The sequence below is a fragment of the Dromiciops gliroides genome, chromosome 1, assembly GCF_019393635.1.
Source record: "Dromiciops gliroides isolate mDroGli1 chromosome 1, mDroGli1.pri, whole genome shotgun sequence".
In the NCBI taxonomy this organism is placed as follows: domain Eukaryota; kingdom Metazoa; phylum Chordata; class Mammalia; order Microbiotheria; family Microbiotheriidae; genus Dromiciops; species Dromiciops gliroides.
In genome coordinates this window covers 45,228,350-45,251,217 of record NC_057861.1, presented here as the reverse complement: position 1 = coordinate 45,251,217, position 22,868 = coordinate 45,228,350, and the positions used below count along the sequence as shown (strand labels likewise).

Sequence of the window (22,868 nt, the reverse complement as noted above, 5' to 3'; positions counted from 1 at the left end):
GCTCACTTGAGAGCTTTTTAATAAGCAAGGAAACTGAGGTAACACCAGGGCTCGTGGTGTGAGTGAGACAAGGCTGCTGCTGTTGCCAAGGGCCGTCTCATCATTTCTTTTAAGGCAGACAATGTCTTCCATTTTCACTGTTCTGCGCTTCTTATTTTAGTATCTGTTCCTTTGCCGAGTCTCCAGTGAAACAGCTCTGTGGTACGTAGTCTGGTTGACTGTGATAGGCTGACAGCAATCAATATGAAATCTCAGCAGTGTGCAGACAGTGCTAATTAAACGCCAAAGATGGCGTTTGGGTTAGGGAGATAGTACTAGGCAGTTGTGGTGCACTTCTCCTTGTGACCAGTAGAGGAAAGCTCTAAGAAATTGCTGACCTTGGACTCCTTGGATTTCTGTTTCAGAGAAATAGCATCTTATTCTGGCTATTTGCTCTTAATATCTCTGTTAAAGCCAAAGGCACAATGATCCATCCTTTACAAATTGAATTTGTCATCTTTTAGACATGGACCGGCAGTTTGTGCTTGGTGCTGTTATCCTCAGCTCATTTGGGTAAAACACTCCCACCTGACATATGGCCATACAGTTCATTCATTCATTCATTCATTTGTTTATTCATTCATTCACTTATTTATTTTTTGTGGGACAATGAGGGTTAAGTGACTTGCCCAGGGTCACACAGCTAGTAAGTGTCGAGTGTCTGAGGCCGGATTTGAACTCAGGTCCTCCTGAATCCAGGGCCGGTGTTTTATCCATTGCACCACCTAGCTGCCCCTGGCCATCCAGTTTAGAGCCCAGGTTGGCAGTCTGCTGAAGAGGCACGATATGAATTCTGTAGGACAATTATTTCCATATCCCTGAAAATATTTGCCTATTACTGATAGTTTTCATTAGCAGTAGAATGGCCCAAATGAAAATTTAATCGGGTCACATTGAAGAACTTTGGCTAGCAAACCTTTCTAGGAAATAGTTGTTTGAAAGAGATGTGGTACATGTCTACATGAATCTGTTGAAGCCTTCCCGAAAGGAAATTTTCTGTGCTTTTTTTTTTCCTTGTGTTTTTTTTTACCAGTGTCTTTTCGTTTTTGTTTTGTTTTTTTTTTTTTTTTTTTTAGTGAGGCAATTGGGGTTAAGTGACTTGCCCAGGGTCACACAGCTAGTTAAGTATTAAGTGTCTGAGGCCGGATTTGAACTCAGGTACTCCTGACTCCAGGGCCGGTGCTCTATCCACTGCGCCACCTAGCTGCCCCTTACCAGTGTCTTTTCAAGGATTAGAAATTATCTGCTATGTACATTTTATTTACAGAAGTAATAGCTTGTGTTCATATCTGTTAGGGTGATATAACAGTTTCCCAACTGTAACTGTGGGAGGCAGGTAGTCAACAAGTATTTATTAAGTGCCAACTATATGCCATGTGTTGGGCTAAGTCTGGGGATAGAAAGACACAAGACAGTCCCGCTCTCAAGGACCCAACAATCTAATGCAGATATTATGACAGATGAGGACATTGAAGCTCAGAAAGGTTGAGTTGTTTGCCTGTGATCACATCATAAGGAAATATTAGAGGCAAAATTCTAACTCAGTTCTCCCGACTGTCAAGCCTTGTGTTCTTTCCACTACACCATAGTATTTTTTACATATCTCTCTTCTGCTAATGATTGGTGTTTGTCCTAATGATCTTTTCTTTAAATTATTTTTATTTGGGGAGAGGCAGTCAAGGTTAAGTGATTTGCCCAAGATCACATAACGAGTAAGTTTCTGAGGCTGTTTTTGAACTCAGGTCCTCCTGATTCCAGGGCCTGTGCTCTATCCTCTGTGCCACCTAGCTGCCCCTTGTCCTAATAATCTTTCTTCCCTACCCCCCACCCCCAGATTTATTTTAACTTTTTTTTTTTTAAGATTCCTTCCCTTCCCCCTCCCAGATTTGGTAAGCAATCAGATATGTTGTCCTAAGAATCTTGAGGCCCAATAAGGTCCTGAAATGCCATCTTAATTATCAGAGGCAGATTTAATTATGTTCATTATAGTTTTAGTCTAGTGCATCCTAATTCATTAAATATATAATAATCCATATATGGTAACTATGAATTAACCAGTGTTTGGGCAAATATGAGCGTCCAGTCAACAGACATTTATTTCTTGGTTGCTCTTTCTATGCATGACACTAGTTCAAAAGCCATTGATGTACAGAGATAAAAACAAAACTCTTCCTGGCCTCAAGGAGCTTGTGGTCTCCTGAAGGACTAAGACATGGGTACAGCTAAGTAAATACAAGAAAGTTTGGGAAGGAAGCGAGCATGAAGAACAGGGGGAGATGAGAAAAGGCTTCATGAAGGGGTGCCCTTGGAACTGAGCCTAAAAGGCTGGCAGGACAGGCAAGCGCGGCAAGCCAAGGAGAGAAAAGAGCCCCCATGCAGACCTCTTGGACCGCGTGAAGGGGAATAGGATCAGATAAACCTGGAAAGGTAGTAGAGGACTTCATAAATGCCAGGCTGAGGAGCTTGTATTTTATCCTAGAGTTAATAAGGAACTGACTGAAGATGTTTTTAGCAGGCAGAGGAGTTTGAATCCTGTCTGTGCTTATGATCCCTGATTGAATATGAGCTCCTGCAGACCAGAGGTTGGTGCTTCCTTCTTTCCCTGTCCTCGGTGCCTGGCTGACACAGTCAGTCCTTGGCACACAGTAGGAATTTAATAAGTGCGGAGTGATTGGCTGTGTGACATCGTTTAACCCCTTTGGGCTTCTAGGGTACTGGATTAGATTTCTAAAGGGCCCCTTCTAGCTTTAAACCTGTGATCCAGCCAGCCCCTCAGCTTTCTTTCTAAAGTCATTTGCTCAGTACTAGCTCTAGCTCTGCCTTATTTCCTTATCTGCATAGTGAATCCAAATTTAGTGAGATTGATGCCTCTGTAGAAGAGGAAGCTTGGATTCAATGGAGGCCCCCACCTTGAGTCCCTTCCCACCTCTGACCTGTCAAATAGATAATAATACCAGGAGTACTCAGCTCATTGGGCTGTTAGGCTGTATGTGGACTGATACATAAATGTGAGTTACTGTTTTAACCCTCCTGGGTTAGGTGTAATACTACTTCACCTGAATCATACACTTTAAATGCTGATATTCCCTACCAGAAATGTTATGTTTGAAATAGCCTGTATCTTTCTCTGTATTTGTTTTTTTGTTGTTGTTTCTTTATTTTTTTGGCGGGGCAATGAGGATTAAGTGACTCGCCCAGGGTCACACAGCTAGTAACTGTCAAGGGTCAGATTTGAACTCAGGTCCTCCTGAATCCAAGGCCAGTGTTTTATCCACTGTGCCACCTAGCTGCCCCCTGTATCTTTCTCTGTAAAGAAGGTACAACTGTGATCACTTTTAAATGCCAGTCCATATTAAGCCAGCCCTGAGATCTGAATTCTAATTCCAGTTCTGAAATGGAGAGTCCAAAGTATATATTAGCTAACTCTTTACTTTCTGGGCATACTTTATGCCAAAAGTACCAGTTCTAATGTTTTACATAGTCATACATGTATAACCCTTATCTGATTGCTTGCCTCCTCAGAAGGCAGGGAAGGAGGAAGAAAAATTGGAACCCCAAACTATAAATAAAAATGTTTATTACATTTAAAATTTTTCTTAAAAAAATAAATAAAAGCGCCAGTTTTTTGATAGACTGCTGAGAACTAATAGGTTTACTGCTTCCCTTCTGCTGACCTATAGGTGGTTTTTCCAGTCCAAAGCAAGTGATAGCAGACACCCTGCTAAAGCCAGCCACTGGGCAGATTTATTTTATCCTTATAATGTATGTCTCCTTGTGTGGAGTCTAGCTCTGAACTGCCTTTTTTGTGGTAAGAATCAAATTGGTGCTCAAGCCTTTCTCAGTCAGGCTTGGCTGGAAATTGGTATTTCGACTGTGAGGAAAATTTAGCATAATGATGGTTTTGCCATTCAGAGAAATGCATTTTTTTTCTAGTAGAAAACACAGGGATAAACATATCATTTTAATCGGTAAATTAATTAGCAAATGGAAGGTACTCTTAATATTAAATGAGTATATGTCATTGGTAATATCAAAAGTTCTGATATTAAGGTTCTCTTCATGGTGTTTTGACCCCAGTGTAGCCAAATACTATACTTTGCAATCCCTTCAGGTCAAAAATCAACCTACCTATACATTATTCCGCTCTAGGTCTGAATGTCAGTTACTGCTGTGATGATATAATTGTAATTTATATCATAGGGGATAGCAATTTCTTTTCTGATCTGTTTATATTCACATTGGATGTAAAATGATCTTTGCTTTTTATTACCTGTGAACTGTGATGGGCTTTGGTGTTTTATAAACGGAGAAAATACTTTGCAGTTTCCACATTAAATGGGCACAGTAGGGACCAATTTCCTGCCCTTCAGACCTGCTGATTTAGCCAATACAGTAAGTTAAGTGGAGCTTTACATTTCTAGAAGGATCACACGGTACTATAAAGCCAGTGCCTCTCAGATCCTCACGGTGCTCGGTTGGAGGGACCCAGGTGTCAACATGGGCAACGCAAACTCCAAAAGCGGCAGCCGAAACGGCTCCATCCCGGGTCATCCCGAGCTATCTTTTTATGGCTCTTTTCCCAGGAAATGGAATGACAATGTCTTTTTGGATAATGAACTCTTAACATCCAAGATCTTGTCGGCGCTTCGGCCACATTCTGAAAGGGGCTTGAGAACTGGAAATCTTCAATGTCCTGCTCGTTTTCTGAGCACCAATTCTGTGTTTGCATCCGTAGCAGCTTCTTTGAAAGAACAGCCTCGTAGCACCCTCTTGGGATCTAATGGCACCCCAGTTCTGCCCAGGAATGTCGGAATGACTATCTCGACCAGAGCAAGTCTTCAGGCAGCAGTGAACACTGCTGGAAGTCTGAATAGATTTGGGTAAGTTGGCTTTTTTCATATAGCATCTTGATTTCCCATCTCTGTTTAAATGTGATTAATTAAGCATGTTTCATGCCACGAAAATTTTAACTTGATTATTAAATGTTCTGTCAAAAGATGATCCTGAACTCGTAAGACTGGAGGGTGCCTTTTCTTTGGTTAATGAAATCCTACCCAACACTTGGCTTTTTGCTCCCTGGCTTGTTCATTGTATTTCTCAAAACTGTTAGGATTCTGAGTTTTCTTGCTGTGTTCATCTTTTTTCCTATTCGTTATGCTAATGCTTATCATTTTTTTACCATTCTTTGACTCAGATTCTCCAGACAGTTGCTGGGGTTATTTAAATTTATATTCACAGGGTCAGAGATCTGTTATTCTGCTATTTACTTCAAGGAGACCTAAAGGTGTAGGGCTAGTACTTAAATCTGTCTACAGATTAGAATGAGTGCCAAAGGATCCCAAACAACCTACCCTCAATACTTAGTTTTTTACCATTTGTTGTAATGTATTCCTAATTTATCATCCCTATGACAAAGAGAAAGTGTATGTGGAAATTATATATAAGGCAGACAGCCAAATTTATCTAATTGACTAGATGAAAATTGTATTTTTTTTCCTGTTTAGACCAGGTACAGGAGAGATGGATGAAACTGATTCTGGATTTCTGAAATTCAAGCAGGCGACAGATGATTCTCTTTCACTTGCATCATCAACTGCTGAATCTGTTTTCGTTGAAGGTATAAAAGTCTTTTTACTATTTCAAGGATTTCAAATAATTTTGTTGCAGCAAATGCTATTACTAGTATGTTAAAAGGCATAAAGGTTAAAGGAGGGTGGAATAGCATAGGGCTTGGCATCTCATGAGTCCGAATATTTGTGCTTTTTAATTAGATTCCTACTCTGCCTCACTAAGGAGTGAAATAGAAGCGGATACCCAGGAGTTTGAGGCTGAGTCCTGGAGTCTTTCTGTAGAACAGCCGTATGCAAAGAAACAAAAAAAGGAAGTACTGAAAAGGCAAGATGTCATCTACGGTAAGAACTGTTGCTTGCTCCCTGTTCACTAGCAGTGCCCTCCAGTTATTCATTTTTCTAGATGTTAAAAAAGAGCTTATTTTTAGCAGAGTGTCAGCTGGTCATTGTGTTGTACCATTTCCTCCAGTCCTCTCTGGACTCCAGAAAAGTAATGGAGCAGGTGTTGTCCCAGCCCTGCCTCTTCCTTCTTCTGTTACCTTAGTCAATTAACTTAAGCTTTCTCTGCTTGCTTAGCTGTAAAATGGGGATTTGTTTCATAAATAAAAGTCGGTGGTACTCTTGGCTTTGTTCCTGTGATTTCACTGGTGTAGGACATTCCTGGTGTGAAAACTCCCTCCACTGATGCAGATGAGCAACTCTTGGGTAACTTGATGGCTTAGAAAGGTGCCACGATACACTACGGCCAAGTGGGATTTATACCAGGGATGCAAGGGTTGGTTCAGTATTAGGAAATCTATTGGCATAATTGACTATATCAATAACAAAGCCATCAGAATTCTTATGATTATCTCAATAGATGCAGAAAAAGCCTTTGACAAAATACAGCACCCATTCCTATTAAAAAACACTCAAGAGTATAGGAATAAATGGAGGTTACCTTAAAAATGATAAGTAATATTTATCTAAGGTCATCAGCGAGCAGAATCTGTAATGGGGATAAGTTAGAAGCCTTCCCAATATAATCAGGGGTGAAACAAAGATGGCCCCTTATCACCTCTATTATTTAATATTGTACTAGAAATGTTAGCTATAGCAATAAGAGAAGAAAAAGAAATTAAAAGAATTAGAATAGGTAAGGAGGAAACAAAGCTATCATTCTTTGCAGATATGTTAGTTATACTTAGAAAATCCTAGTGAATTAGCTAAAAGACTACTCGAAATTATTAACAACTTTAGCAAAGTTGCAGGATACAAAATAAACCCACATAAATCATCAGCATTTCTATACATTACCAAGTCCAGCAGCAACAGATAAAAAGAGAAGTCCTATTTAAAATAACTGTAGACAATATAAAATATTTGGGAGTCTGCCTGGGAGATAAACCTATATGAACACAACTATAAAACAATTTTCACATGAAAAAAGTCAGATCTGGACATTAATTGCTCACGGGGAAGCCAAGCCAATATAATAAAAATGGCTGTCCTATCTAAATTAATCTGTTTATTTAGTGCCATACCAAACTATCAAAAAATATTTTATAGAGCTAGAAAAAATAACAAAGTCATCTGGAAGAACAAAAGTTCAAGGATATCAAGAGAATGAAAAAAATGCTGAAGATGGTCTAGCAGTACCAGATCTCAAACTGTATTATAAAGTGACAATTATCTAAACAGTCTGATACTGGCTAAGAAATAGATGGATTAGTGGAATAGTATGAATTCAACTATAATAAATGACTATGGTGATTTAGTATACGATAAACCTAAAGATACAAGGTCTTGGAACAAAAACTCATTGTTTGACAAAAACTGTTGGGAAAACTGGAAAACGGTATGGCAAAAAGTTGGTATAGCCCAACATCTCACAGTGTGTATTAAAATAAGGTCAAAATGGGTATAGGATTTACACATAAAGGGTGATAGCACAAGCAAATTAAAATTTGTGGACAAGGGAAGAATTTAGGACCAAAGAAGATATAGAGAGTAATACAAAATGTAAAATAAATAATTTTGATTACATAAAATTTAAAAGTATTTGCACAAACAAAACTAATGTAACAAAGATTATAAGGGAAGCAGAAAACTGGGAAAGATTTTTTGAAACAAGTATTTCTGATACAGCCCTCATTTCTCAAATATAGAGAACTGAGTCAAATTTGTAAAAGTACAAGTCATTCCCCAATTGATAAATGGTCAGAGGATATGAACAGGCAGTTTTCAGACAAAGAAATCAAAGCTACCTATAGTCATAAGAAAAAATGCTCTAGATCATTATTGATTGAAGAAATGTAAATTAAAACAACTCTGAGGTATCACCTCATGCCTATCAGAGTGGCAAATATAGCAAAAAGAGAAAATATTAGATGTTGGAGGGGATGTGGGAAAGCTGGGATGCTAATCCACTGTTGGTGGAGCTGTGAATGGATCCAACCATTTATAACACCTCTTTTTTGTAGTGGCTAAGAATTGGAAATCAAAGGAATGCCCATCAACTAGGGAATGACTAAACTAACAGTAGTATATGATGGTGATGGAATATTATTGTGCCATAAGAAATGACAAGCAGGATGATTTCAGAAAGGCCTGGAAAGACTTGTATGAACTGATGTGTAATGAAGTGAGCAAAACCAGGAGAATGTTGTGTACAATGGAAGCAATATTGTTGATGAAGAACTGCGAATGGCTTAAGTATCCTCAGTAATACACTGATCCATGACAATCCCAAAGAACTAATGATGAAACATACTATCCACCTCCAGAGAAAGAACTGATATTGATGGAACACAGACTAAAAGCATGCTATTTTTCACTTTCATTTTTTTTAAATTCAAGTTTTTTTATACAAAATGACTAATGTCAGGGGCAGCTAGGTGGTGCAGCAGATAGAGCACTGGCCCTGGATTCAGGAGGACCTGAGTTCAAATCTGGCATAGACACTTGACACTTACTAGCTGTGTGACCCTGGGCAAGTCACTTAACCCTCATTGCCCTGCAAAAAAAGGGGGAAAAAATTACTAATATGGTAGCTTTATATAATTGCACATGTATAACCTATATCTGATTGCTTACCACCACAGGGAGGGGGAAGGGGAAGGAGGGATAGAATTTGGAACTCAAAACTTCAAATAAAAATGTTTATCAAAATTTTTTTTAATTTAATTTAAATGTTTATTTTTATTTATTTATATTTTGGGGGGCAGGGCAGTGAGGGTTAAGTGACTTGCCCAGAGTCACACAGCTAATAAGTGTCACATGTCTGAGGTCGGACTAGAACTTAGGTCCTTGTGAATCTAGGGCCAGTGCTTTATCCAGAGCCACCTAGCTGCCCCTTTTATTTTATTTATTTTTCAAAAATTAAAATGAAAAAAAAGAAAAGAAAGATGCCCAGACCCTTGATGGTCACCCAGCAGATATATAGAGAGATATAGATATCTATCTACAAATATAAGAGGCAGGATTTGAACCCAGGCTAGCCTTAGACCACCACATTGCCACTCTAAAAGCATTATTTTTCCTTTTTCTTTTTTTCTTTCTTTTTTTGGGAGGGGGTGTGTGTGTGTGTGAGGCAATTGGGGTTAAGTGACTTGCCCAAGGTCACACAGCTAGTAAGTGTTAAGTGTCTGAGGCCGGATTTAAACTCAGGTCCTCCTGACTCCAGGGCCGGTGCTCCATCCACTGCGCCACCTAGCTGCCCCTAAAAACATTATTAATGCTATTCTCTTGCCTGATGCACATTAAAGTTGAATCAGTGGGTGCAGAACACTGTGCTCTCTACATGATAGCCATTTTAAAAATGCTCCATGAATTGAAGAATCAATTTGGCTTTCACAGAAAGCCAGCCAGCTCATTATTTCTGATTGGACTCCAGGCCTCAGGAGGGGTGCAGTCACTTAGGGTCACGATGGCCAAGCCTGTTGATTTTAAACTGAGCTATCACTGCTTTTGTAGGGAGTGCTTGTCTGATGCTTTGTTGGTGTGCTATGAGTTGATGGAGACTAACCATTGATATGAACGCTTGTATTGGTCATGAGCCTATGCGGACAGTTGTTATAAGAATACTATTGTATCTCTTAAAATTTTTTCTTGCAAATATTTACCATTGTCTCAAATGGAGGAAATGAAATCCTCTTCAGGATCTCATAAGAATATCGTTTTTCCTGAATCATTGACACAAAAAGCTTGTGTTTCTTCCTCAAATGTGGGAGATAAGATCCCTGTAATGTAGCTGGTAAGATACTTGGGCAAGGGAGGATGACCACATTAGTAATCTTATTTGTCAGGTTCTTTGCTGTTTTCAAGTATGTTGTTTATATTGCCCGTGGCCACTAGTTTATGTGATCTAGCAGATTAGAATGAGCTAAATTGATGTACAGATATGACTGTGAAGTTATTACATCCTGGCCAGCAAGGGCAGACCTAACCATTGTCCCTGAGTGTTTTGTCATCTTTTTCTTACTTTTCCCCCCCACTTAATAGCATTTTATTTTTTCCCAATTACATGTAAAGATAGTTTTTTAGGTATTCTTTTTTTTTTTTTTGGTAGGGCAATGGAGGTTAAGTGACTTGCCCAGGGTCACACAGCTAGTAAGTGCCAAGTGTCTGAGGTTGGATTTGAACTCAGGTACTCCTGAATCCAGGGCCGGTGCTTTATCCACTACGCCATCTAGCTGTCCCCCAAAGATAGTTTTTAACATTCATTTTTTTGTTTTGTTTTGTTTTTTTAGTGAGGCAATTGGGGTTAAGTGACTTGCCCAGGGTCACATAGCTAGTAAGTGTTAAGTGTCTGAGGCCGGATTTGAACTCGGGTCCTCCTGACTCCAGGGCCGGTGCTCTATCCACTGCACCACCTAGCTGCCCTCTCTTTTTCTGGTTTTGTTTGCTTTAATCTGTTATTTGTTTAGATGAGTCTTCTTAGCCTTCTGAATTCATAGTCATTGTTTCTTAGAGCACAATAATATTCCATTACGTTTTTGCATCACAATAGGCATTTACTTTTTCCATTTACTTTGCTACTACAAAAAAATATTTACTGTGACTTTTTTGGTGTATTATGGGACCTTTATTTGACCTCCTTGGGGGAGGAATATGCCTCTTATTGGATCTCTGGGTCAGAGGTTATGAACTTTTTGATCATCTTTTTCACATAATTCAAAATTGCTTTTCAGATTGGTTTACCGAGTCATAGTTCTATCAGGAGCTACGTGTGCCTATCTTCTATGCTTCTCTAACATACTCAATAAAAACGTGGTTGATTGAGAATAAGTTTTTTAATCCCTTTTTCTCAGTTGTAAAACCATTGTTACTGTCATTGTCATGGAATGACCTAGTTAGTTGTATAACTTTTTTCAGTGGGTTACTTTAAAAAACATAGCAACTAGGGGCAGCTAGGTGGTGCAGTGGATAGACCATTGGCCCTGGATTCAGGAGTCCCTGAGTTCAAATGCTGCCTCAGACACTTGACACTTACTAGCTGTGTGACCCTGGGCAAGTCACTTAACCCCAATTGCCTCACAAAAACCCAAAACAAAACATAGCAACTCCAGTCCATTTCTCCATATTGTATTTGTTTTTGGAGTCAATCCATGCACCAATTACCACTAATATCCCTGAGGGGAAAATACTTGAAGTTGAAATTTTGTCTGTCAGGGTAGACTTTCCCACAGAAACAATGGTGCATCTTACAAGTATGCTTGTTCAAGGACCAGCTAGTCAACTTTTTTTTAGAAAATGTCACAGCTGCCATATTGAATTAACTCTGTATGACTTATCCCCTGAACAGTGTGTAGTATTCTAAGGCACATCATGAATGACTTGAGCAGGGCAATGGAATGATAGTGAATTCTATCTAATATCATGAGGAGACCTCAGGTCATCTCATACCTAACTAGGATTTCCCCCATTTATGACGTCCCCAAGTGCTCTTTGAAGACCTCTAGTAATTCAGGACTCCTTCTGTGTGTGGGTATCTGTGTATGGGGGTGGGTGGTTGGGTGGGTGTGGCAATTGGTGTTAAGTGACTTGCCCAGGGTCACACAGCTAGTAAGTGTTAAGTGTCTGAGGCCAGATCTGAACTCAGGTCCTCCTGAATCCAAGGCTGGTGCTCTATCCACTATTCCACGTAGCTGCCTCAGGACTCCGTCTTTTGAGGTGCCGAATTCTGCTTGTGAAAGCTCTGAGTGTTAGGACGTGTTTTCCTTTTCCACATCCTGCACTTTATACAGGTGTCCTTCACATGCTGCTGTTCGTCTTTTAAAAAAAAAAAAGAAAAACAAAAAACCAGTGTCAGATTTTACGTTTTTCACCACTGAATTTCCTTGTAGCAGATTCAGATCATCTGCTAAAAGTTTTTATAAGACCTTTTAGAACCTAGATTTTTAGTTAACATGTTAGTTCTCCTTCCCAGCTCTGTGTTATTCAAAAGTATGATGAACATGTTGAGTTCATGGATTAAAAAGGTGGACAAGCATAGGGCCCAGGGCAGCTCCAAAGAGTGCTGACCTCAGGCCTCTTGCCAGCCTTTGGGGTGGGGGTAATCACTTTGATTCCGTATTCCCTTAATTATACTGGTAACTTGCCATCCATTGGATGGCATCACCCTGTCCCAAAAACAAGGAAAAAGAAATTTAGTTTGATGTCTGCTCTTACTGGTCACTGCTTGCCTTTCCAAATGCTCACAAACTGTCCCTTTCATAACACACTTTCTGACTTTGGTGAGAATAGAAGTAGTTATAAAATCATGAGACTGGGTCTTTTTTCCTTCTCTCCCTTCTCCTTTCTCTCCCCACTTCCACCTGTCAAGCACTGAGTGCCCAAGTAGGTGCCATATTTTGCCAAAGACATCTTGCCCCAAACACTTTTAGAACTCCCCCCTTTGAAATCGCCTCTAGGAGCATTATACCAGCTACGCAGAGAAACCAGTCTGTTTGTTGTAAGGTCGTAGGGTTAGGTTTGAAAGGGACTGGAAGGACGATCCAGGCCAACACCTGCTCCTTTTCTAGATGAGGACTGTGAGGCCCTGGAAGGTGAAATCTCTTGTCTGGGGCCGTGCAGGGGATAATTAGGAGAGCTAGGATTTGAACCCAAGTCTTTGGACTCCAGATCTATTTTCTACCACCTCACACTACTCACAGCCTGCTCTCCCTCACTCTGCTTCACTTGCCTCTACTGGTTCTGTCTACACCAAGTGCCCCCTCACTCAGACTTTGGTTTAGTGGCTTTACTGGAATCTCTGCAAATAAGTATTTGCTGTGATGTTTACTTAATGTTCATTTACTATATGACCCTAGGCAGGCGTCCTTCCCAGGCTTATTGAGATCCATTGAGGTGATTCCTCTATATCTGAAACTCTTTGAAAACCAGGAAATCAGATCCGTGTTAACTAGTGATTAGTCATGAGCAGACATTTATTAAGCACTCAGCTGTATGTAAGGCACTGCACTAAGCTGGAAATAGAAAAACAAAAAGAAAACATTTCCCCACTCACAAGGAGCTTATGTTATGTTGAAATGATATAGCCTGGACACAAATAAGGAAATTTTGTTGTTCACTAATTTCACTTGTGTCCAACTCTTTGTGACCCCCTTTGGTCACAAATATCTTGGCAGAGATATTGGAATGGCTTGCCATTTCCTCATCCAGCTCATTTTACAGATGAGGAACTGAGCCTAACAGGGTGAAGTGACTTACCCAGGGTCATACAGCTAGTGAGTGTCTGGGGCCAGATTTGAAAAGGAGTCTTGTTGACACCAGGCCCCCTGCTCTATCTGCTGTGCTGACTAGCCATCCAGATGAGTAAATAGAAGGTTATTTGAGGGGGGCAGCTAGATGACGCAGTGGATAGAGCACCGGCCCTGGATTCAGGAGTACCTGAGTTCAAATCCAGCCTCAGACACTTAACACTTCCTAGCTGTGTGACCCTGGGCAAGTCACTTAACCCCAATTGCCTCACCAAAAAAAAAAAAAAAAGGTTATTTGAAGAGGACAAAAACACTAAATGCTGGGGTGTGTCATCTTCTTTAAGGAGGTGATGCTGGAGCTGCAGCTTGAAGAAAGAAGGATTCTGAAAGGTGGAAGTGTAGAGGGATTAAATTCAGGGTGTGGCAGGTCAGCTGGGACACGTGCATGAGGGCTTGAGGTGTGTGAAGGGAAGAATGGCGATGCTGATGCTGGCCCTTTTGTGTCTCCTGCAGAATTAATGCAGACTGAAGTGCATCATGTGCGAACCCTGAAGATAATGTTGAAAGTCTATTCCAAAGCGCTGAAGGAAGAGATGCAGTTCAGTAGCAGAGTCATCAGCCGCATCTTCCCGTGCGTGGATGACTTGCTGGAGATGCATGGGCAGTTCTTGCACCGCTTGAAGGAGCGCCGCCGAGAATCCTTGGCAGAAGGGAGTGAGCAGAATTATGTGATTCAGAAGATTGGAGACCTCTTGGTACAACAGGTGGGAACCAGAGTGATTGTGGGAAATCAGTGTAAAATAGGCATTCCGGTATCTTTGATCAGTCCAGTGGCTTTGTGGTCTAGGCCCAGAGAGAACTGTGGCATGCCCATTTTAGGGGGCTGTTTGGGTATTAGGCAGCACACATGCTTTGAGTCACTTCTAAAATGACAAGTAGAAATTCCTGAGGGGAGTAGCAGATCCCCTTCCTGATCCCAGAGTTCTTTCTTGAACCAGTTTCTAAGATAAATGTTATTTTGTACTCTTAAGAAGAATGCTTATCACAGCGGACCTTGTTTCTTTTTCCTCTTCTCTCACATTTTCTGGATTTTAAAAATATTTTATCACTGGCTTATAGGTTTTCAAGTTATTGTTTCTTTCTGCAGCCTATTAAAGTCCTTCTTTTTTTACCCTGTTGTGAGGCTGAGCACTATGCCTCCAGAGTTTCTCTCTTCTTTTTAGAGGAGAAACTGTAATTGTAAGTAAATTAGAGAGTCTGTTTGAAGCTGAATGAAATGTATTCAGTTCAGGTAGACTCTGGTAGGTGCAAACAGGCTTCCATTGATGTCTTTTCCATCTCTTTAATATTAGTTTTCAGGTGAAAATGGAGAAAGAATGAAAGAAAAATACGGTGTCTTTTGTTCTGGTCACAATGAAGCTGTCGGTCACTATAAGGAATTGCTGCAGCAGAACAAAAAATTCCAAAACATGATAAAGGTAAAAAGAAGTAAGACTTTGCAGATATAAGTTTTGAGAATTTGTATCCTACCTATGTTCCCCTGATGTTTTTCTTCATGAGCAGGAGAGTCATAAGTAGTTTGTGAGTACTTTTTTTTTTTTTTTTGGTGAGGCAATTGAGGTTAAGTGATTTGCCCAGGGTCACACAGGTAGTAAGTGTCAAATGTCCGAGGCCACATTTGAACTCAGGTTCTCCTGAATCCAGGGCCAGTGCTTTAACCACTGTGCCACCTAGCTGTACAGCAATCTAGTTTGGTCTAGAAGGAGCTGAACTGAACTAAGCTGAATGGGAAGGAAAAGGAGAGGGCACTTGGAGGGCATGTCCCAATCTGATGAGCAGTGCTCTGTGCCACTTCATGCTAGAGAACCAGAAAAGTATCCAAGAGAAATACTCTAACCAACTAGGAAAAAATGCTAATATGCAGCTTTGTCACTGCTATTGTCCAGACCCAGCAGGTCAAGGTCACATTCTCGGTTATTTTCTGAATTAGTGAGTTTGGAGGCCTTCCAGTGTTTTGTTTTTGTTTTTGTTTTTAAACATAGAATTCCATAGCTTCAGAAGCATAAAATGATCATTGGCAGTGCACTCTGACAAACAAGACTCGTTTCTCCTTCCTTCCCAGCGACAAGGGAGAGCCGGCTTCCTACCCAGCCTGGTGCAGGATCCCTTGTCCTCTCTGGAAGATGCACACTCCCCTTTTCTCTCCATTCTTCCAAGTAGAAAATCATTTTCCCCAAAGCCCAAGCAGCCTAATAACCCATAACACGAATGTCAGGAGACTGGGTGTATCGAGTTAGAAAATGGGGATATAGAAAGCAGACCGCCACGTTCATTGGTCTGTGGAGAGGACTGAATTTTGGTTGGTCAGGAGTTAATATATGTGATCCAAGAAAGTCCCAAAGGACCAATGACGGAGCATACTATCCACCTCCAAAGAAAGAACTGATATTGATGGAGCATTTTTCTTTGAATCAAGTTTTCTTGTACAAAATGACAAACATGTATAACCTATATCTGATTGCTTGCCCTCCCGGGGAGGGGGAGGGGAGGGAAGGAAGGAGGGATAAAAATTGGAATCCAAAACTATAAAGAAAAATTTTTATTACATTAAAAGATAAAGAATAAATAACATTTTTAAAAATAATAAATGTAATGACTCACATATGCAATAATTATCAATCATGTGAGGGGGGGAAGTTAACATGGCTAAGCTTTGGCTTTTTCTTTCCATAGAAAATCGGCAACTTCTCCATCGTCAGACGCCTCGGTGTTCAGGAGTGTATTCTCCTCGTTACTCAGCGAATTACCAAGTACCCTGTGCTGGTGGAGCGCATTATTCAGAATACCGAAGGTAGTAGATTTTCCAAACCTCTCTGTGGGCAACATAGTGCTGATAGATAAATAAATGACTGTAGATCATTATCCTTTTGTTCCACATACTTCTCTTTGTCATATGCTGCAGATCTGATCCTCTTTTTGCCTTTGAATAGTATACTAGGCAAACTCCCTGCAGGGGTATTTTCAGGTCACTTTAGCTGCATTAATTTTGATGCGCAATTGTAGTTCTGTTTTGGGGAGCTCTACCAGAGTCTTAAATTGGATGGGGGGTGGGGTCCTTGGTTCGCTGTACTGGACAGATCAGCTGGGGGTGAGACCATCATTTCTTGTGTTTGCTGTGCTTTTAAAAAAATGAAAAGAACTAACTCTGCTGTCCATGGTAGCTGGTACTGAAGATTATGAAGACCTGAACCAAGCTCTCGGCCTCATAAAAGACATCATCACTCAAGTAGATGCCAAAGTGAATGAACGTGAGAAGGGTCAGCGTCTCAAAGAGATTGTCAGCAGGATGGAGCTCAAGTCTTCTGGCAAGCTCAAGAATGGTCTCACCTTCCGAAAGGAGGACATGCTCCATAGGCAGCTCCATCTCGATGGGATGCTGTGCTGGAAAACTGCCTCAGGGCGGCTGAAAGGTGAGCCTCTCACTTTGGTTTGCCTGAGACATTCGTGACCAGCCACGTGCCTGGTGTAGAATGGGCTCAGTCAGGAAGCATTTAAGTGCTTGCTGTGTGCTGGGCACCGGGCTAAGCACTGGGGTACAAAGAAAGGCAACTAGAAGGTCAATTGTTTAAGCCAAGTTTAGAACACTATTGCTCCTAGGTGTGATAGTAAAGTAAGTGTACGAATCATTTCTTCCCCTGATTGGCTGGTTTGTTTGACTGGGAAAATATTTAAGCTAGTTATGGTGTGTTCAGCTCTTTGTGAGTGCTTCATGGGCTCTCTTCCATCAAGGACATCAACATGAACCCATGTCACATGAAAGATCAGGGTGTCTTTAAAAGGCCAGACTTCTTCAGATCTTCCCGGCAGGCCTGTGGGTTGTCCCAGCATTCTTGGTGTTCCTGTAGCTGAGCCACAGGGATCACATGCTGTGCAGAAATTGTCCTGGTCAGATCTCCTACAAGCATGTAGGGGCCCCCGTGTTCCATGTCTAGGATTGGTGTAGGCCTTTTCTTTCCTTCAAGACAGGCCCCCAGAGAGGGACTTGGCAGCTTGTTCATTTGCTTACTGCTGGGTTTGCTTGAGGTCAGAATGGGAAGACAGCACACTTCATCTTCTCTAATTCAGAGATGAGGAAAGACCAGTAACTTCCACTCCCGCCAAGGGGCTTTTTAGATGGCAGAGAGCAGTATCGTTGTACTTAGGAGCCTGTCTGAGGGGACTCGGGCCCTAAAGAGCGTCACATTCTATTTCCCCGCTTTATAGAGGAGGAAACTGAGTCCCAGAGGGGTGATGTGACTTGCCTGGGGCAGCTACCCCCTAGAAGCGGCCTGAGGCCCTCTGACTCCCTGCACTTCTCAGTATTTCATGTTCTTGTTCTGTTTCCTTGATAGATGTTCTTGCTGTCCTCTTGACTGATGTGCTTTTGCTGCTACAAGAAAAGGACCAAAAGTATGTCTTTGCATCTGTGGTATGTACCTTGTGTTTTCTTCTCCCTGTAACTGACACGTAGCCCAGCCCTTCATGACATTCCTGAGGTCAGGGCCCTCCGGGTTTGCTTCATTTTTATCGGTGCTGATGCCCAGCTTGTGATGTTTGTGAACAAGCCTGTCAAGGCATTGATACTCATCCTTCTCCACCGATGGAAAATTGGGAAGTCCCTTTAGTGAGCTTTTCAGTGGATTGGTCAAGAGGTGAAGGACAATCAAATGATGGATACACGGGTGCAGGCAGAAGTTTCCTGTCCTCCCAGGAGGGGCAAACAAAGCCCACTGGACTCTTGGGGTCTTTTCTCAGTCCTGTCTCTGAGTGACACACTCAGGGTCCCACCGAAAGCTGAAATGTCAGCCATGCCGCCTCACTGATGCCCAAAGGGGCACTCCTCTGGAAGGAAGCTGGCCAGGCACTCCCATCGTGGGTCACTGGAGAATGCTGGCCAGGGTGGCCTGTGTTTGGTAACTCCTGAAGGCAGCTGTGCTGGGATGCACAGAGAGAAGGGTTGGCTCCACAGACTGTGGAGTCTCCTGGCCTCAGATTGTTCCTTACAGCTCTAAGCTGCCTTCTCTCTTCTGGAGGAGACCTTTCCAGCTTTGTTTGATTCTCTAGTGTAACAGCAAACCTGAGGGTGGGCTTGGAATCCCACATCCTCCTGTTCTCGATCTGCACCACCGGCATGATGTGATCCTCTGAACCTTTTTCAAAGGATACGTTTGAGAAAGGAGAGGGAAGGTAGAAATATCCAAGAGGGGAATAGCAAAGGCCAGTCAGCCCTCAGCCACAGGAGCACCCCAGTCAGTGGTGCCCAGAGCAGCAAGTCCTGAGAGGGGTGGAAGGAACAGGATTGGGAAGAAAGGTTAGTGTTGGGTCACCTGGACAAACTCTGGCCCGCTAAGTTTGTGCAAAGAAAAGCTGAGCAGGCGGCCAGACTCTCAGCCGCTGGGCACTCGGGAGGGCTGTTGTGGCAAGGCACGACTTTGTTGCAGCCTGCTGTGCTTGCCATGTTTGCCCGGGCTCACCAGTTGCTCCAAGAGAGGGAATGGGAGCCTGCCGGTTATTGATGGGCATCTTTTGTCTGCGAATCTCTGGGGCTTGCCTGGCTTAGTCTGGTAAAGCTGCTCTGATCTGTATTCAGGAAGGGCTGTCTCTAAAGCAGAGATCTTTGCTGGTGAAGTTAGGAAGGGGGCTTCTTGCCTACACATGGTATTTCCCTCAGCCTCGGCCCATTTCCCACCAGTGCTGATGGATGAGATTGAAGCTGAACTGGTTAGTGTGGTATTATGGAGGAGCACACACATGTTGAGAAAGCTGCACTCCTGTGCATTTGCTTTTTTTTTTTTTTTGGCAGGGCAATGGGGGTTAAGTGACTTGCCCAGGGTCACACAGCTAGTAAGTGTCAAGCGTCTGAGGTCGGATTTGAACTCAGGTACTCCTGAATCCAGAGCCAGTGCTTTATCCACTGTGCCACCTAGCTGCCCCCTGCATTTGCTTTTGAAGTGCATTTTTTAAAACTTCACTCAGCAAATGAGACAAACAGCAAAGTCTAACTAATCTTAATCTGTAGGAAAAACCTGAAAATGGAGTGGAGGAGTTGAGGTACTTTTAAAATGTGGGCAGGTTTGTGGTGACAGAAGGCATCAGCCCTTCCTTGTGCAGCATCTTTATTTGTCGCACTTTTCTATTTCCTCTGGAGCATGCAGAGCACACACACGGCTGTCAGATGTTGGTGCTGCAGTCCTGCTCTAAGAGCTCTTGTTAGCAGCATGTGAAGTTGGGCCTGTGGGGAGGGCGATTAGAGCCACTCTTTCCCCCTGGAAAACAGTATGAGCCATTCTTCCTTTAATCCGTGACCATGGTAACCAAGCACCAGCTGGATGCTAGAAGGTCGTAAGAGCCTTCTTCACGTGGATCCAGTAAGCCCCAAGTCCAGATGTGGTTCCTGTAGCACACCTACTAAAGTAACCGGACCTCCAAGGTCAAGGCCCAGCTTCATTTCTGGTCTGAGCTGGTAAAGGTCGGGTTGGGTCAGTGGGCACTGAAAGGCCTGACTGTTTGCCGTGCAGATGCCTGGGGTGGGGGGCACTGCAGGGCAGCAGGTATAGCTGCGGTTTGGTTTTTCTGATTAAACTGGTACCCTGACCTTTCTCAGAGATAGGCTGGGGTCTAACTCTATGGTCCCCACACCACCCTGTTTCTGTTTTCATTCATAGTTATCTAAAGTGATTCTTCCAGTGGAGAAGCCCCACCAGGGTAGAGGACAGAGAGATAGTCTCGTGGCCAGTACTGCCTGAGGCACCCTGGGAAAGGCACACGACCTCCTCATGCTCCCGGCCACTACTCTCCTTTGCGGGTGGGGGCAACTTTTTACCTGGGACCCCCTGGTGTCCCAGGTCATCCTGGCTCTTTCAGACACTTTCTCACTTTAGGCTTTAATCTTGGGTTTAACCACATTTCAGTTTTTTGTTGTTGTTGTTGTTGTTTTTAGTGAGGCAATTGGGGTTAAGTGACTTGCCCAGGGTCACACAGCTAGTAAGTGTTAAGTGTCTTGAGGCCGGATTTGAACTCAGGTCCTCCTGAATCAAGGACCAGTGCTCTATCCATTGCACCACCTAGCTGCCCCCTGCTCTAAACTCTTGACTTTACATTATACTGCTTCTCCATTGAGGTCAAGTTTGTGATGCCTGCAAGAAATTCAATTTCACAACCATTCATTAAATGCCTCCTTTGGGCAAGCCACGCATTTCCTAGATTGCTGGGGATACCAAGAAAAATGCAACCATCTCTGAGCTCCTGGAATTTGTTCTCTAGGGGTATTTGCAGGAGAGAGAAGGCAGGAAGATCTGGGGGGGTCTGGGGGAGGAACTCTTGAACTGGAACATGGAGGAGTTTGAGAGCCAGCCACCAGTTTGTCTCTAGTGGGAGAAGGGAAGTCATAGGAAGGGAGCCTGGAAAGGCAATAGTCTGGACTCCCACAGGCGAGGGCTTGTGGGATGCGAGACAGGAGGGAGTGAAGGACTGGGCAAGTGTGCATGACTTTCTAGGTGTTTGTCAGTTATCTATATTGTGGAGGACTCAGTTAAGCAGGTTGGCATTTTGTATATTTTTTTATTAAAAGTTTACCAGAGGGGCAGCTAGATGGCACAGTGGTTAAAGCACCGGCCCTGGATTCAGGAGTACCTGAGTTCAAATCCGGCCTCAGACACTTAACACTTACTAGCTGTGTGACCCTGGGCAAGTCACTTAACCCCCATTGCCCCGCAAAAAAACAAACAAAAAAAAAAGTTTACCAGAGAGAACAAAAACTGTCAAATTGCCCTACGGCAGTGAGGCCTGGTTGAGAATAGATAACACATCTGTGGTGGACCCAGTCACCATAGTGGCAAGTTCTAAGTGGCATCAGGACACAAGCAAGCAAAGGTTTTGAGAGGAAAGGCTAGTGTGGAGTTGAACTGGAAGCCACATTAGACATGCTTTAAGTGCAGGGAGGCCAAGGAAGGGAGCAGAAGAGACTCCAATCAGGGAGGAGAATTTCAGCCTTCCAGATTATGTAAGTCACAGGGATGATGGGCAAGAACTGACAGGTTACCATCTTTATGGGTGGCTGAGATGGAATAAGGCTGCAGGTCAGAAGGAATAGGAGTGGAGGCGAGGCTTTTTATAGGGATTATCAGTAGGGATATTATTGAAGTCCATGAGTGTGAGAGCAAAAGTTGGGGTGGAAAGAAGGGGAAGACTGGGAGCCAGATGCTGAACTCCTAAGAAAAGGAGAATACACCGGAGCTTGGTAAGGCACTGCTGCAAGGATCTAAGAGGGGGACAGAGACAGAGGGAGTGACTCTCAGGAGAGGTGGCTGTTTAATGTCAGCAGAGGGTGGGCTGGGGTCTGTCAGTGGGAGTGAGGAGCTAAGAGCATTCCTGCTTTTCCTTGTGCCTTGCACAAAGTAACAAGTAGGTATTGATGTAAATGTTCAGCTTATTAAACTTAGTAAACATTTGATGAATTGAATTGAATCCAACGCTTCAGAGTAGTTGGGGGATTGAACAAGGCTGTTGGATATGGTGGTGAGGTTCAGGGGAGTTGGGAGTACAGCTGCCTGATGGGAGGGCCCTGAGGATGAGCTTCTGTTCTGGATGTGCTTCCAAAAAGAAGACTTTCCCCAGAAGATCAGCTGTGAAGGAGCAAGGACACAGAAGGCAGCTCAAGTCTCCTCTTGGCCAAATGCAAATCATTTAAAACCGCGAAGTGCATCCTCTTTGTTTCCCAGAAGTTTTAAATACTTCTTGGGTATCAGCCAGTGAAAATAGCCATGTCCCCGTTAAAAACATTTGTTGCTCTGCCATTACCTTTTCTGTGCTGGGCCTGCTGGCAACATATTTTTTTCTATGTATTATTAGGTTTCTTAGGTTGAAAATAAAACAGGGGTACATTCTTCCCCCCTTTAAATAGACTGCTGCTAAGGAGAAGGAATACTCTGTTGTGTGAGGAGTGGGCAAAAAACACCCCCCCCCCCAAAATAAATAAATAAATCTGGTTTTGTTTTTCAGGACTCAAAGCCACCTGTTATTTCATTACAAAAGCTAATTGTAAGGGAGGTAGCGAATGAGGAAAAAGCAATGTTTCTGATCAGTGCTTCCCTGAAAGGACCAGAAATGTATGAAATTTACACCTGCTCCAAAGAAGAGAGAAATTCATGGATGGCCCAGATCCGCAGAGCTGTGGAAAGGTAATTCAAGATTTTGGAAGGGTTTTCTGTCCCATAGGTGCATTTGGTCCCATCAGAGTGAATAGTTTACCTTCTGGCCAAAAGAAAGTCCCCTGTCTCTTAGCTCTTAGTCGCCCCACATAGAGATTGTTTAATAAGAAGCTAAACGGCTGATGTGGGTTCTGTAAGGCAGTCAGAAGACAAGGTCCTTTGCCTCTTCCTCTCTTCTATAGAAGAGTCTACCTCTGTGAGGAGGCTGGGCTGAGCTGGGGGCCGGGGGAGGTTTATTCTGTTATCTCAGCTTGAGAAGAGTAGTCTGTGTGAGACAGTAGCTTGGCCTTTGAGATGCTGAAAAGGCTCCCTGTGTCTCCAGCCAGATC

The 22,868-nt window shown here is 42.7% G+C and overlaps 1 protein-coding gene across 6 annotated transcripts in view; it reads left to right on the top strand.

The window, feature by feature from the left end:
* ARHGEF18 (Rho/Rac guanine nucleotide exchange factor 18) overlaps positions 1–22,868 on the top strand; it is a 76,855-nt gene that overhangs the window by 39,253 nt on the left and 14,734 nt on the right. For 3 of the 6 annotated variants that reach the window (XM_043964860.1, XM_043964863.1, XM_043964862.1), the window contains 9 exons: positions 4,775–4,919; positions 5,544–5,656; positions 5,811–5,951; positions 13,805–14,055; positions 14,644–14,769; positions 16,025–16,142; positions 16,513–16,761; positions 17,683–17,759; positions 22,331–22,509. In XM_043964860.1, the coding sequence (XP_043820795.1) occupies positions 4,852–4,919; positions 5,544–5,656; positions 5,811–5,951; positions 13,805–14,055; positions 14,644–14,769; positions 16,025–16,142; positions 16,513–16,761; positions 17,683–17,759; positions 22,331–22,509 (1,322 nt within the window). In that variant the 5' untranslated portion in view covers positions 4,775–4,851. Of the gene's footprint in view, positions 1–4,536; positions 4,920–5,543; positions 5,657–5,810; positions 5,952–13,804; positions 14,056–14,643; positions 14,770–16,024; positions 16,143–16,512; positions 16,762–17,682; positions 17,760–22,330; positions 22,510–22,868 lie in introns of those variants that run through there. The other 3 variants (XM_043964861.1, XM_043964864.1, XM_043964858.1) reach the window with 2 other exon arrangements.